This window comes from Daphnia magna, linkage group LG1, assembly GCF_020631705.1.
Source record: "Daphnia magna isolate NIES linkage group LG1, ASM2063170v1.1, whole genome shotgun sequence".
In the NCBI taxonomy this organism is placed as follows: domain Eukaryota; kingdom Metazoa; phylum Arthropoda; class Branchiopoda; order Diplostraca; family Daphniidae; genus Daphnia; species Daphnia magna.
In genome coordinates, this window is record NC_059182.1 from 12261419 (window position 1) to 12276573 (window position 15155).

General features: G+C 37.9%; 3 protein-coding genes and 2 long non-coding RNA genes across 5 annotated transcripts; 3 read left to right on the top strand and 2 right to left on the bottom strand.

Annotated features, from left to right (window-relative positions):
• Positions 1–476: 476 nt before the first annotated feature.
• Positions 477–2429, bottom strand: LOC116927786. Its single transcript, XM_032934851.2, has 5 exons — positions 2205–2429; positions 2050–2145; positions 1350–1976; positions 674–1286; positions 477–606 (listed from the first exon to the last, which is right to left on the bottom strand). The coding sequence occupies exons 3-4, from the start codon at positions 1974–1976 to the stop codon at positions 726–728; spliced, it is 1188 nt and encodes a 395-aa protein (XP_032790742.2). The 5' UTR covers positions 2050–2145; positions 2205–2429; the 3' UTR covers positions 477–606; positions 674–725.
• Positions 2430–3263: 834 nt separating this feature from the next.
• Positions 3264–3735, top strand: LOC123469490. Its single transcript, XR_006642745.1, has 2 exons — positions 3264–3371; positions 3449–3735. It is a non-coding gene; the product is annotated as an uncharacterized LOC123469490 (long non-coding RNA).
• Positions 3736–8853: 5118 nt separating this feature from the next.
• LOC123469491 lies at positions 8854–9351 on the bottom strand. The gene is made up of 2 exons (XR_006642746.1): positions 9304–9351; positions 8854–9238 (listed from the first exon to the last, which is right to left on the bottom strand). It is a non-coding gene; the product is annotated as an uncharacterized LOC123469491 (long non-coding RNA).
• Positions 9352–10104: 753 nt separating this feature from the next.
• LOC116934120 (DNA-directed RNA polymerase III subunit RPC4) lies at positions 10105–12243 on the top strand. The gene is made up of 8 exons (XM_032941723.2): positions 10105–10531; positions 10592–10856; positions 10920–11051; positions 11110–11251; positions 11336–11419; positions 11484–11614; positions 11711–11965; positions 12050–12243. Exons 1-8 carry the CDS (start codon positions 10326–10328, stop codon positions 12167–12169), a joined length of 1335 nt encoding a protein of 444 aa, XP_032797614.1. The 5' UTR covers positions 10105–10325; the 3' UTR covers positions 12170–12243.
• Positions 12244–12931: 688 nt separating this feature from the next.
• LOC116934140 (erlin-1) lies at positions 12932–14899 on the top strand. Its single transcript, XM_032941734.2, has 8 exons — positions 12932–13191; positions 13248–13328; positions 13391–13444; positions 13561–13615; positions 13686–13792; positions 13852–14003; positions 14097–14278; positions 14341–14899. Exons 1-8 carry the CDS (start codon positions 13084–13086, stop codon positions 14589–14591), a joined length of 990 nt encoding a protein of 329 aa, XP_032797625.1. The 5' UTR covers positions 12932–13083; the 3' UTR covers positions 14592–14899.
• Positions 14900–15155: the final 256 nt, after the last annotated feature.

Below are 15155 nucleotides of genomic sequence, written 5' to 3' on the forward strand. Positions count from 1 at the left end.
TTTCGGGAGTATCTGTAAGAATTCTGGTTCTTCCAAGCCTATTATTTGATTTTGATCGTGGAACAATTGGAGTTGCCTGAATTACTTGTGGTAGAGGTCTTAGTTGCTTTGGAGTTACATGAGGGCGATGAGGCAATGGATAAATTACTTGGTTTGAAGGAGGCACTGATATCGAAGTGATCGTCTCTGACGACTGACATTCATGACTACTCTGCTCATGGTTGCATCGCAGTTGATGAGGGACATGAGTCAATGGACATATCACTTGGCTTGGATATGGTAGTTGTGCTAAGGTGATTGACTGTGACGATTGAGATTCAGGAGTGTCTTTCTCAATATACTGAACGCATGGAATTAGACTTTGAACATGAGTCACTGGAGAGATCACTGGGATTGGAAATAGTTCTGGTGTTAAAGTGATAGTCTCTGACAACTGAGAACCAGGAGTGTCCTTCTCAATATGCTGAATGCATTGAATAAGATTTTGGACATGGGTCACTGGAGAGATCACTGGGATTCGAGATGTTTCTGACGTATGAGAATCAGGAGTGTTCTGCTCAATTGATTGACACGCTGGAATGGGAACTTCTACGACAGTGTTTGGGGCTATAAAAGATAAAGAAGGATAATTAATATTTTCATACAATGCAGGTATTATGAAAGACTTTGTTACCTGGTCTGTCAGTAACAAATGACGGTGCGTAGCGAAACTCTGGAATGGCATATCAGTTGTATGGGTAGATACCCGTAATTTCAAATCCCTTTATGATCTTCTGAGGCGTAAAAGAACTTTCAAATGGATAACGCGATAGCTGTGCTATTTCTTTAATTGAAATTCTGCCTCCTGGGTTTTTGTTAATCCAATCATTTTGAGTTGAACCAATGGCTTTTTTAAATGGCCCAAACAAAGTAACGTCGAGCGGCTGAAGAACATGAGAGCAATGGGGTGGTAGTGTAAGCATGACAATTCCGTTTTCTTTGGCGAATGTGACGGCTTGAAAGTCCAGGTGACTACTGTGGTTGTCCATAATCAATAAAATTGGTTTTTCTTTGGAGCATTTGACAAAAGAGTGGAAATGTTGCAGAGATTTGAAGAAGTTCTGTCCCGTCATCCAACCAGATTCGTGAGGTAATCCGATACAACCTAAAGGCCCATTTTGAAACATGGTTGGGGCAACTTTTTTCCACGGAAAAACAAATACTGGTGGTACCCAACCCCCACCAGCATTGATGAAGGCAAGCATGGTGACATTGACACCCCGTTCCGCTGACACAGTCTGTTGCACCTATTAATTACAAGTTGAACTTTATTAATTGTTGGTTATGAAATAAAATTTATAAAATATTACTTGCTTTGTTCCTTTTGTTGCAATTATCTTTGGTGGCGGGTTCACAGTCGGGTCGTTTGTCTCGTCACAGTTCCATAGCTCATGTGCTTTGAATTGGTGTTTCGTCATTAACATACCCAAATTATCAAAAAACTTCATAACCACAGGTTTATTAAAACCTGCGGCCCTGGCTTGACTCGTTGGCTCAGGCTTTCGAACTGAAATTGTTTTGTTCCGTTTGATGAAACCAGAGCACCAATCTTCAGAGGCTCTCTCGTTTTTGATCCAACTTATTGGGATTTTGATGTTATTTGCGACTGAATATGAATAAGCAATCTCTCTTGTTTCTTTTGTGCTTAATCCATGGTTAATTATGGAAAATTCTTTTAGGTAGTCAGCTAATTCAGTCTCCATTAATGCTGTTAATATTTGAGTTGGATGTTCCAGACGTTTAATTTGGCCTGGTGCCAACAAACCACCGGCTTGATGTCTTTTTGAATAAAATGCAATCGTTGATTTTGGTAAACCAGTTTTCTCAGCTGCTTGTCTGATCGTACATCTTCCTGACAACACTTCATTCAATGCAAATCTCAATTTGGCTTCTTGGTTTGGATCTTTTAACGTTTTCCTAACATAGTTTCGAGGCATCTGAAATATAACATAATAAAAATGATAAGAATCACGAATGAAATGTATGAAGTGAAAAGAAATTATATTTTACTATGTATCGTGAAGGTGAAATGAAATGTTCTGTCCTGCAACAGACAAGAATCTTAGTAGTAAAACTCCAAATATACAATATCGGCCAGGGATTAATCTAACATATAAAAAATGTGTTAATAACTTTTCAACTGTAGCAATTATCTCAAAACTTACATCTCAATATGTTTAATTCCGAATGAAATCGGTATCACGAGGATGAGGCAAATCAAAATTTGCTGGAACTGGACAAAAAAAGAATTCGGCAGTTTCACTGTTGAAAAACTTTCCACTATAATCGTCAAAGATCCAAATAATTAATTTTCCAGAGTTTTCATCAAGCGTAACAAAATGAATGTCGCCAAAAAATGAATTTTCGGCAAGCTCGTCAGCAGCCATTACTTAGCAAGTCAAAATCACACAATGACTGCAGACGAAGGGCGTGACGAAAGAAGAATCGAATTAACGACAAGCTCCGCCTCCGCTATCTTAAGCCTATGTTAACTTTATCATTTTTTTCAAGATATAAAATTTCTCTTATCAATTTAGCTATGAATGCCAAAATTTATTAATGATCGAATCACATAAATACCTACATTTAGGATTTTTTTTTTAAATTTTCAATTATTATTTTTGCCCATAAAGACCCTGTCTAACATGGTACAGGTTTCTGTCCAGTTTTACCCCAGACCATATGAAAATTTATTAAAAATTGAAACCCCTATAACTTTTATAATTTAAAGCTACATCTAAGAAAAAAATCAAGGGGGTGTGGGAAACAATTCAACGGAAAACTTTAAAAAAAATTCTTCTCTTAGCGTAAGGGGATGGGAGATATGGGGGGGAAACTGGAACTGTCCAAGACGGGTCCGGTATCCCCTACCCCTACTATCTGGTAGGTCATACCCAAAAGGGGTGGCTTAGACCTGTTTGTAATATGAAATACCACACAAAATGGGTATGTATTACTAATAACAAGTAAGTTTTACCGAAAACAGGGAATTATACATAAAAACTAGTAGATATAAACAGAGTTGAAACGAGCTTCACGAGAGCTTGAGCTTTAGCTCAAAAGCTCACTCATTTTGTGAGCTTTGAGCTTGAGCTTCGCTCTTTTTGAAAAAGTGTGAGCTTGAGCTTGAGCTTTTGCCTCATGAGCGGAAGCTCACGCTTGTGGCGCCATCTAGCGGCCAAAATTGAAAGTGGTTGCCGAAATGAGACAAATCTCCACGTTTGGAGCTGGAAAGCTGTCTGTGCTACTTGCTAATAGCCTAGCCTATACTAGTTGCTTATGCTTACAGTTACAGCTTAGTGATTGAACTGAACAAATAAAAACATGAACTTGTGAGTTGTGTCTTAAATATTGGTTTTCTGTAGTTAATTGCTTAATTCACACTAATTTTCGTTCAAATTAAAACCAGGAAATCTGAAACTGAAAGTCTTAAACTCTTTGAGAGTAGAGACCAATGAGAAATGGCGTAAAAAAAGCGAACAGCTTCTACAAGTTTACAAAGTCAAAGTCATGTGGGTGCTGTAGGTGGTGATGATCAAGTTGATTGTGAAACTGTAAATGTAGAGAATAATGATTCTGGCAGCGATGGGCATGATTCTGGCAGATTTGTCATTCTCATTCAATGTTAGACCATTGAGCATTGACCGCTTTCTCATTAAAGCAAATCTGAAAAAAAATACACTGTTTTGATTGTCAGTTGTCAAGGTAATCTATTAATAAAATGAACTTGGAAATGAGCATGAGCGAACGTGAGCTTGAGCGAAGCTCAACTTTTTTGTGTGAGCTTGAGCTTGAGCTCCGCTCACTTTTGGCCGTGAGCGGAGCTTGAGCTAAGCTCACGTTTCGGTGAGCTAGTTTCAACTCTGGATATAAACCCCCCTTTTTCGGATTTTCTATCAAATCCGCTTTTTCGACTCAAGTTTTCGAATCGGAACAAGGAAGATATTTTTATTTTATAAACATGACCTATAATTAAAATAAAATTATTGTTTTTAAACTTGTTTATTACTCCAATTTTTTCAATATTTTTTTGAACGCTAAAACAGTAAGTGAGAAAACTTCGGTTTTTGTGACAATAAACTGATGATTATTACAAGTGTTTCCTTATAATGATGGAAAGTGTGATATGTATACGTTAAAAGAAGTTAAATCATCTACAAAAACTGCCATATGAAATTCGTCTCTTCTTTTTCTTACTCTGAAGGATTGTAAATGTTCGTCAAACAACATAGTCTCAAGCATTTGACAAACAAATATAAATCTTTCCTGTAGATGAACAGTGCTTACTATACGTCCAAACTGATGCAATCCTGACTGGCATTTCAAAAGTATGACAGTGGTATTAGTTTTAAATGTTGTAGAACCTATCTTTATCCATTTAAACACATATCTACTTTAACAAACAAGTTCCCAATATGATGCCTTGTGGCTATTTGTCCTGCACGTTTTACCAATGACAGATTATGACGTTTGAAATTTGATTGCATTGAACATTTAAAAGTTAAAAATTCATTACCCGAAAACAAAAACTGTTGGCATTGCCATTGCTGATGTCGAAGTGATAGTGTGAAAGGAAGGTTAATGTAATTTCTGATTCTTCTTTGCAGCTGTTTAAAATAACTATGTTTTGCCTCGTAAGGGGCCGTTCACATACTACGTAGTGGGCTTAGGGGCGGGAGGGGGTCAGACAAATTACTTCAAAATACTACGGGGGAGGGGGGAGCCCGGGGATTTGATTCGTAGTAGAAAAAAAATTTCAAAATTTTCCAATTTAAAAAAAAATTTTTGTTTTCCCTAAGCTGGCAACGCTATCGTTGTTTATTTTTGGCGAATGCTCCTCATGTTAGGCCTATATTTTTTAGGGGGGGTCGAGCGAACCAGAGGTGTGCACGAACAATTTTTTTTATTTGTGAACAAACCGAATAATGGGGGATGATTATTTTATTCGTTTGAACAATTGTTCGAATAATTGGCAAATAATCCCTAACTTGAAATTGTTCGAATAATTGTTTGAAATAATTATTTTCAACAACTTTTTTTTTACATTTTTGTCCACAAGCCCCAATTGGCAACCAAGCAAATTCCTATTAAAGATATTTAATTATTGGATTAACTATTTGTGAATTAGTCAATAAACAGACAATAACTGTTGAACAACTTTGAATTTATTCGAAATTCTTGAATATATTTTCTTTGTAAGAAACGTTTGTTAATTAATAATAACTGAGACCAGAACTGGATTAAAATGCAAAAAATGACTGGTGCACAAACAACAAAACCATGGCAAAACACAACCCTGGTCATAGACCCCTGGTTCCTTCACTATGGGTATCAGAAAAGGGGTACCCTCTTGCGGGGTTTACTATACAAAAAACCCGGGTTCCCTCTATCGCCCCGACCCACAACCCGGGTTTTTTGTATAGTAAACCCCGCAAGAGGGTACCCCTTTTTTCCCACAGGGTACCCCTTCAACATCACATATCGGTAGGATTAACAAATCGGGAGTTAGCTGCTAAAAAAATGTACATGTCAACATTAATGGAAGTTAAACGAGATCTCTTTTGAGTAACGATGTTTCCCCCCGTACTGAAAACCCTCTCGGAGGGCGCTGAGGTAGCGACTATTGAAATTAATCGTTTAGCAACCTTCGCTAAGACGGGATAAACATCTCTGTTTCGAAACCACCAATTTCCTAATTGAATTTCATCCAAATCTTTGATAGATGGGTTGGGAAGAGCAAGATACTTAGCTTTGTCATCCCTTAGTTGTTTTTCAGAATTAGTTTTCAAACTCGGGAGTGTTGTCACTACACCCGCAAAAGCACGAGAAAATTTTGGCTTTTTTGATGACGATTCTGATTCAGAAGGAGTCACTATCGTGGAAGAAGGGACTTCTAATGTTACTGTTTCTGGCGGATCAACTAAAACAGACTCATCCAGCCTTTCATCGACAAAAAAACTGGTACCAATGCTGTTAGAAAATTCGTTTATACCTTCAATAAATTCATCAACATTCGTGTAAAAGGCCTTGTTGCTCTTAAACCTGATATCAAAGCTCGTGGCTAAACGGTAGAATTCGTTAATGGGCAGGCCTTCTGAATTCCCTGACTGGTGAACTGGAAAGCGCCGTTGAAGCGCTTTTTTTACATTCGATTTCAATATGCTTAACCCATAATCTTGGTGAGTAGTTTGGAAACTGGAAACGAGCGGCGCATTGTCAGGCTGGCAGCAGAGCATAAGTTGTTGGACGGCAGGACACACAAAGGAAAGGGTTGGATAAAGCTCACCCTGCATCAAATCAGTTTGAATTTTAAATGGATGTAAGAAGTTGATCAGATTAACAATCGCGTCGCATTCTTGTTTCCTAAGAAACAAATGTGGAGATTTGAATTGCTCTTGCCCCAATAAGTCGTTAATAACGATCTTATTCCCGATGATTGATTTGAGCATAGTAAGACAGGAATTCCACCTCGTAGGCACCAGCTTTTTAAGGCTAGTAGAAACAATATCACTTGGGTTGATACGATTACAGTACATATGATCGTCATTTTCTACTTGATTTTCATAGAAGTCCTGCAATTCTAACTGACGCTTCGCCACCGTTTGACTATGGAATCGGAACAATTTCACAATAGCTTTACATTTTACAATATATTGATATGTATATATATGATTATATATTAATATGTAATATTAATATATAATATAGGGTATGTACGACTACATCCGTAGTCGGACAGTTTAAATAGATTTATTGTTTGAGGTATTAGATTGCTAACATTTGAATCACCCATGTTTACATATTTTCTTGACACTAGAAACGCAAAAAATACTAAACAGCATCCCTAGCCTTTTACTTGAATTAATTTTCATGGATAAACTAGGGATGATTAATTATTTATAAAGACTGGAGAAGACGCAGAATGTCTTAAAGTGTAGTATTCTAGAACATTTCCTGAATTGGAAAAGTATTACCAGGGTAAATAAATCAAAAACCCCCTTTTTTCCTATCTCCCCCTGCAATCGTAACCCTCCTGGATTTTTTAAAATTTTGCAACGCAGCATCCGAAACTGGTCTATACTTCAAGTGTGCACGCCTATTTTTCTTAGTATAATTGCGAAAGTGGAGAAATAGAATTATAAGCTTTATAATGAGCAAAAAGGAAGGAATAGCCGAAAAGTTAGTTAGGCAACCGGGTGCTATCCATAATCAACAACTCTATCGGCAACCCAATCGAAAATAAAATAATATTAATATTAATAATGAATAAATTAATTTCAAAATTAAATAAGAAAAGTGAGACATTTAAATAAATTTATATCTTTTATTTAATCGCAAGTGAATATTGCTTCGCAGAAAATCAACCTAGTTACTTTCATTTTTCCAGCATAAAAAACGAATAATCACCGCGTAAAAAAAATGTAGACTTGAAAGATCGGCGCAGCAGTGAAGTTCAGATTGCTATGAAACTTTGCCTTTGAAGATTGTTGGAACTCCAGGCTTTCAAGGGACAGAGCTCTTACCTTTTTAATCAGCAGGTGGCACTCGGTAATCTCGTGACTAAAAGGCATGCTAAAAGGAGGAAGCAACTAGCAATTGCCGTACCGATATAGCTCTTTCGTCTTTTACTCTTTAGTCTTTCCAGAGTCATAGAACCCTTTGCTTTGGGTTCTATGACTCTAGGGATCGGCCCTGACTCTAATCGGGGCGCATTTTGCCAATCGGGTTTCGTAATTCGGGGCGAGGCGTTCAGGGCTCGGGGTGAAAACTTTTGAGCCCCGATCTCAATCAGGGTTGTATCGGGGTGCCTAATTGGGGATGCAACCCCGATTGCAATCAATCGATTGACGTAAAAACATAATCGATCGAATCGAAATAGATTATTATGATGAAAATCGGGGAGTTCGCCCCGATTGCCCCGACCAAAACCCGACCCAAATTCGTAGTTTGAATTCAGGCGCCATTGTTGCAAATGGCGTCGGGGCAAGCGGGTTAACCTCGGATTTTGCCCCACCCTGCCCCGGCTGACGAAATGGCACCCTGGTTCAGCCCCGAATGCCTTCTCCCGGGGCGGGGCGGTTAATAATAATAATAATAATGACTGGTCAGAGTCATAGAACCCTGGTTGGTTCACGCTTAGACGGATCCCTACACCGCGTTTCGTTGGTCTGTATGTCTAAAATTTCGATGGTTTTGGGGCGGGGCACAGTGGTGGAAACTAGAATCACAGTCATCTATCGAGAGAAACTGAGTTATTCAACGGCCATAGAGGCAATTCACATCGCGGTTTCGCGTGTCAATTGTTTCGATGTCCGCCATTTTCTCTGGTTGTTTATGTCATGTTTTGCGTTGTTTGTATTGGCTGAAAGTGTTATTTCCCAATACAAAGTGGATTTTGTGAATCAGTGTTTAATTTTAAAAAATTTTTTTTTTGTGTCAGTTAATTGCTACGTATCTTGGTTAGTATGTGTAGCAATTTCTGTTTCCAGATCACATTTCTTGTATTTTTTAAAAAATCTTTTCTGTAGGGCTGTCATGGGTTTTCAATATTGTTGTGCCCGGGTTGCAAAAACAAATAACATTAGAGTTTGTAATGCACATTTTGTTCTAGGTAAGTCTGGACAAATTTATTAATAGTGAATGTGTCTATCTAATTCTTCTATTTGAAATCACACAGGAAAACCTTTTTAGTACACTGGAGAAACACACCCAGACTGGGCCCCATCCCTGAATCTTGACAAAGTGTATGTTAACGCTAAATCAGCCATGGATAGAGAGTCAAGAAGAGTAATTTTAAATTTTCAAGAGGTAATACAAATTATGAAGTATAATTTATTCATACGTTATGACAACAAAAAGTTATATGTTATAGTAATGTTACAAATAAACAAATGAAGAGTAATAACCTTCGCTTTCATCAACAAATTTTTGTTTAAAAGACTGATTGCACAAAATGATCCAATTCCCCCATCGATAAATCTCTTGTAGGTCTCAAGGCCCTTGTAAGCCTTTAAATCTTCATGCCTGTATGGAGACTTGGAACATAGCAGGTAATTTACCAAATCAAGATTGGTTACCAGTGGCATTTTTCCTGCGATGCTAAGTCCATTGCACCAATACTCTTCGTGAATTGTATAGGGGCAATCACAACCTACTATTAATAGTTTTGCTGCATACTTACGTTTATCTTCTGACAGCCCTACAGAAAAGATTTTTTTAAAAATACAAGAAATGTGATCTGGAAACAGAAATTGCTACACATACTAACTAAGATACGTAGCAATTAACTGACACCAAAAAAAATTGAAAAAAATTAAACACTGATTCACAAAATCCACTTTGTATTGGGAAATAACACTTTCAGCCAATACAGACAACGCAAAACATGACATAAACAACCAGAGGAAATGGCGGACATCGAAACAATTGACACGCGAAACCGCGATGTGAATTGCCTCTATTGTCAGTGTTTCTATTCGAGCTTCAATTTTTCTGGTATCGTCTGCTTTGTTCGTTTCTTTTATCACTGTTGTGATTGGCTGTTGAAGTTTTCAAACGTGTTTCCTGATTGGTGCACTTATCACACACCCGCTGGAGGCTCTGACTGCTATTTCCGAAATTAGACACAACGACAGACGATTTCCCCCATGTCGTGAACCAACCAGGGTTCTATTGTCGATTTCGGATGGCTGCACTTTTCTGCACTGGTGCAATTCCCCCGAGAAAAATTTTTTGGGGGTAAAATTAAAAAAAAAAACCTTTTTTTTTGAAAAAAATTTTTTTTTTCCATGGGCCCCCCGCCCCCCCCGGGGGAAAAAAAAAAAAAAACCCTCCTCCCCCCCCCTTTTATTAAAAGAAAGGGGGGGAAAAAAAAAAAAAAAAAAAAAAAAAAAAGGGGGTTTTTTTTTTAAAAAAAATTTTTTTTTTTTTCTCTCCTCCTCCCCGCGGAAAAAAAAAAAAAAAAAATAAAAAAAAAAAATTTTATTTTTTAAAAAAATAGAGGAAAGAAAAAAAAAAAACCCCCCCTTCCCCCCTGCGGTGGTGGACTCTGCTGTCTGCTTTGGTCTTTCCTCTGGCGAGCTAACTACAGACGAAATAGGGAGCTTCCAGGCTATCAATTTCTAGTTCGCCTCCCTTCAACACAGATTGTAACAGGCGAGCAGTTGAACACACATGCTTCCTTCAACCACAGACTAGGACTAGGAGTAGATCTGTGCGTCAACTGTGCACGTGTGTTTTTCCTAGTATGTTGTGAAAGTGAAGAAGTACAATCATTATACTTGAGAATGAGCAAAAAGGAAGGAATACCTGAAAAGCTAGTAAGGCCCACGGGTGCAAACCCAAAATCAACAATTCTGCTGGCAACGCAATCGACAAGTGATGGAAATAAAAATAGCTCTTTAGTGTCTGGAAGTCCATCCACTTCTGATTTAGTAAAAAAACTTTCATTGCATGCAGCTATTTCACCTTTGACCGCCAACAGGCCAGGGAGGTAATATAGTTTTAGTTCTAATGTTTGAGAAGTAACTTTACTGATGGCTGTGATTGGTAGGCTACCTTCTTTCAGAGGTGAAAGAGATTTAACTCTAGGAGGGAATTCTAGACCAGGCCCTAGTACGCTGTCAAGTCTTGACGGAGGAAGTGCAAAACCAAAGAAAGAATTCAAACCAACCATTCCTGCTCGGCGTGCAAAGGCACAAGAAACTCCCTTGAATGTTGATAAATCTTCAGAATCTCCTAGCAATGGTAGAGGACGGGGAAGAAGAGATGGTGACAGAGGAAGAGGCAGAGGAAGAGGAAAACCAGAGTTGATTCAAGTATTTTTTCTATTACTCCTGTTTGACTAAGGTATCCAACTTATCTGATTATTATCTGTTTAGACCACAGGATCAATCTTTGGTGAAGGAGTGTCTGATCTTGGTCTGAAAATGAGAAGTTCATCATCTGTTTATGCAGACAGAGAAAGTGCAGGTTCGACTGCTGGACTAGAAAAACCACGACTGAACACCCAAGTTGCAATATTTATCACTTAATTATTTTTCTTTTCCTAAAATGTCAATTCAAACATAGAACACCAAAATCAATAAGGAAGAAGAAGATGCTGCACTAAGTGCATTACTTAGAGATGACTTTTTGGATGATTCAGAATTGGGTGATGGATTTGATGATAATTTTGTGATGCAGCCAATTCAGCTCCCAAAATCTAGCTTAGGTATTGTTTTCCAATTCCTAGGAAGTTGTTTGCCCTTAAGGGAATTAGCCATGTTGATGTTTTTTCTTATCCTTTTCTGTCAAGATGCAAACCTCAAGGAAGAAACGGAAAGTATGATCATAAAGTCAGAAAATCAACAACCGATCATAGTAGAAGGAGATATTGCAAGTATGCAACGTCATTAATAATTGTCTTGCGGCACTGCCCCTGTTAATGGCATAATCTTCATTAGTCAAGCAAGAGAAAGGCGACAGCAAACCGATCCCGACTCCCAAAGCATCTACTTGCCAACGACGTTTGAAACCTTCTCAAGTCACGGGCGATCATATTTTCCAGAACGAGGGAGACATATTGTTTATTCAGGTATAGACATCTGTACGATTTATCTAGTGACGCTGAGATGGCGATTTTGCCGAGATAGGTTTAAGTTTAAATTCTGGGACCATCTGCGGTTTTCAGTTGCCAGATAGACTGCCCAGCCTGAAAGCGGATAAAGAGCGTCCTCAAATCAAAATTGAACCTGGAACAGCGGTTCAAGAAAAAGTCAATGATCCAACCATCGTCGAAACAAAGGCCGAAAAAGAAAGTGTCTTCGAAGATATTCCGGAGGGCCGATTAGGGACTCTTCGCGTTCATAAATCGGGGAAAATAACTTTACAAATGGGAGAACATTCTTTCGTCATGGATAGTGCAACGCAAGTTTCCTATCTTCAAGTACGTGGATTAAAAAAAATATTCAATATCTACGATTTGTGCAAAATCATAGTTTTTTTTTGTTTATATTTTCTTTTTTAATAGGATCTGATATCAGTTGAGGTAAATGCAGAAGAAAAAAGCGGAAAAATGAAAGCACTCGGACCAATCAAGTATAAAACTGTTTGTCTACCAGATTGGGATGAACTGATTGTAGATTCGTGATGTTCTGTTACCCGTTGAATTTGTGCGCAGCTGTGAGAATAAAGAACTGTGGGACATACAATAATTTCCTTCAATTAAATGTTTATTCACTTAATTTTATTACCATTTCTGTAAATACAAATCTTTTTTGCGTTCGCATTAACAATAACTATGCTTTGCGTGTAAGTCTGATAATAGATTTCGATGATTGAAAGATCATGGAGCTAATTTTTTCTTTGGTTATTTCTCTACTCTTTTCCTATCTCCTAGTTGATGATTTTAATTCTTGTAATATGTTTCAAAAATATTTAGACCTGAAATTTGCAGGTGTTTTGTTACTTTAACAATTTCGGGATAGCTTCCCTAATGCGTTTGGTTGATTGTCAAAAATTTGTTTTTCGTTTCTTGGATAAGGTAGAGCAATAGTCATTACTACGGCAGCACTCCCTTTCGAGTTTCTATTTACCCTATTTCTGGTAAATCACCTGTTTCTCCCCCAGATTACGAGCTAAATTTAAATTAGGTCTTTCTCGGCTTATTTGAGCCATTAGTTTTGAACCATGGCATTCTGTAACTGAAGGAATCCTGAAGAGATAAATAAATTCTAAAAGATATAGTACGGGAGAAAAAGGATGCAGGTAAATTAAATTTTTTCACATTTTTATCCTGTTTCCCTGCCAGATTGTCACTCGTTTTTTTTTATATTTTCTTTTCTGTTTCACCGCCTCTGGAGCTAGCGTTTTGGCCAGTTCTTACGGTTTTATTTTTGGTCGTTAGGTGGCGATTGTTTACCTCGTCGTCTGCCGGTTAAAACAAAAACCACAAGTGTTTGACTGTATATTTTTTGGTTTACTTAACTAATTAAACTATAGTTAATCAATAATTTGAATTGAAAATTAATTTTCGACAAAGGTGCTTCCTACTTTACAAAGAAAATGCCTCCTTCTGTAGGATCATTTGCAGTTTTGATAGGAACCTTAGCCGTTCTATTCAACTTCTCTTTGCATAAGATCGACGAGGGCTACGTTGGTGTTTATTACAGGGTGAAAAATTTAATTTTAAACAACAAACTGACGGCAAGTTATTACATTTTATTTAGGGCGGTGCATTATTGAAAGAAACAAGCAATCCAGGATACCACATGATGTTCCCCTTCCTCACCACCCATCGTTCAGTCCAGGTTGATTGGATGTTCAATTTTACATCTTAGATCTTACATTCTTGATCTATCTTTTAAAATAGGTTACACTTCAATCTGATGAAGTAAAAAATGTACCATGTGGAACATCAGGAGGGGTAAGACTTCATTGCTTCCTTTTTCTATTCCCTTAATCTAGATGTGGTTCAAATAATGCCTCACAGAAATTTGTGTTGAAGAAAAATATGAAACAAATATATTTTTTCCATTACAGGTTATGCTTTACTTTGACAGAATTGAAGTTGTCAATATATTGAGCCCTTTAAGTGGTTTGTAGCTTTAGAAGAAGAGGGCAATAATGCAGCTTTGATCGGTTAATTTCTTTTTTATTATTCACAGTGTATGATATTGTCAAAAATTACACGGCCGATTATGACAGGACACTAGTGTACAACAAAATTCACCACGAGCTTAACCAGTTTTGTTCCGTACATACTCTGCAGGAGGTAAAGTAATATCAACATGTCGTGTTCGCGAAGTTTACTTTAAAAAAAATTCCGTTTAGGTGTACATTGATCTGTTTGATCAAATCGACGAAAATCTAAAAACAGCATTGCAAGCAGATCTGAATGACCTTGCCCCTGGTTTGCACATTCATGGAGTACGTGTCACGAAACCTAAAATTCCCGAAGCCATTCGCAAAAACTACGAACTCGTGTAACGGAACAAGATTTTTTTCAATTTTGTTTATTAAATTTTAATCCAAAAGTTATTCGACCTGCATCTTATTTGTACTTTGTAATTCTCTAGGGAAGCGGAAAAAACGAAACTATTAATAGCAAGAGAATATCAGAAAGTGGTAGAAAAAGACGCTGAAACAGAACGAAAGAAAGCAGTCATTGAAGCTGAGAAAGAAGCTCAAGTGGCCAAAATTAATTTCGAACAAAAAGTGATGGAGAAGGAATCGATCAAGACGATGTCAATAATTGAAGGTATTCCGTTTGTACGATTCTTAACAGCTTAATGTATACTCAAATGTTTTATACTCTCTCAGATCAAATAGTAACGAATCGGCAAAAGAGCCGCGCAGATGCAGACTACTACTCGCTGGAACACCAGGCAAGGGCCAATAAATTACTCCTGACACCGGAGTATCTCGAACTAAAGCGCTATGAATCGATTACGGCCAATACTAAGCTCTTCTTCGGAGCCAACATACCAACCCTTTTTATGGGTGCCGATGCTCAGCATTCTAATGGTGGCTTACCTGTGGTGACTGAAAAAAAGGATTCAACCGATAACTAACAAAAAGAAGTGCACCGTGTTGTCTTTCCATCGGTCTAATGAGTGAAAAAGTCAATGTTTGTTTTGTTTTTTTTTCTTTCCCCGTTGTGTTTCATGGTGAGGCGTACGTTTTCAGCTAGATGTCGTGGGTTGCTGTGCGTTGGAATCAACCAAGAAGAAACAAGTCAACAGTGCATTTGTTGCCTCTTTTTACCATGGGGTCCGCCCATACGCCATAGACATGCCGATCCACTTCATGTTATACTGGGATTTTAATTGTTTTTTTTGTGTGTGTGTGTGTGTTTCTTTGCATACACTCTTAGACCGTCTCTCCTCTCATCTCCGTTTTCTGTTGCTCGTTTCATTAACCAGTATCCACCAGGTTTTTTATATTTTTCTTCCTGTGCGACTGCCGGCCTCCAAAATTGCTTAGATGTTTCCTTCTGGATCAATTAACAGCAGCAGGCTCAAGGTTGACCAAAAGTTAAGGTTGCGCTGCGCCAAGCGCAACAGCGCCATCAGTTGACGTACAGACGAGACAACATCGTCCGTGACTATCATCCAAACACGGACTAGAAAGCAAGC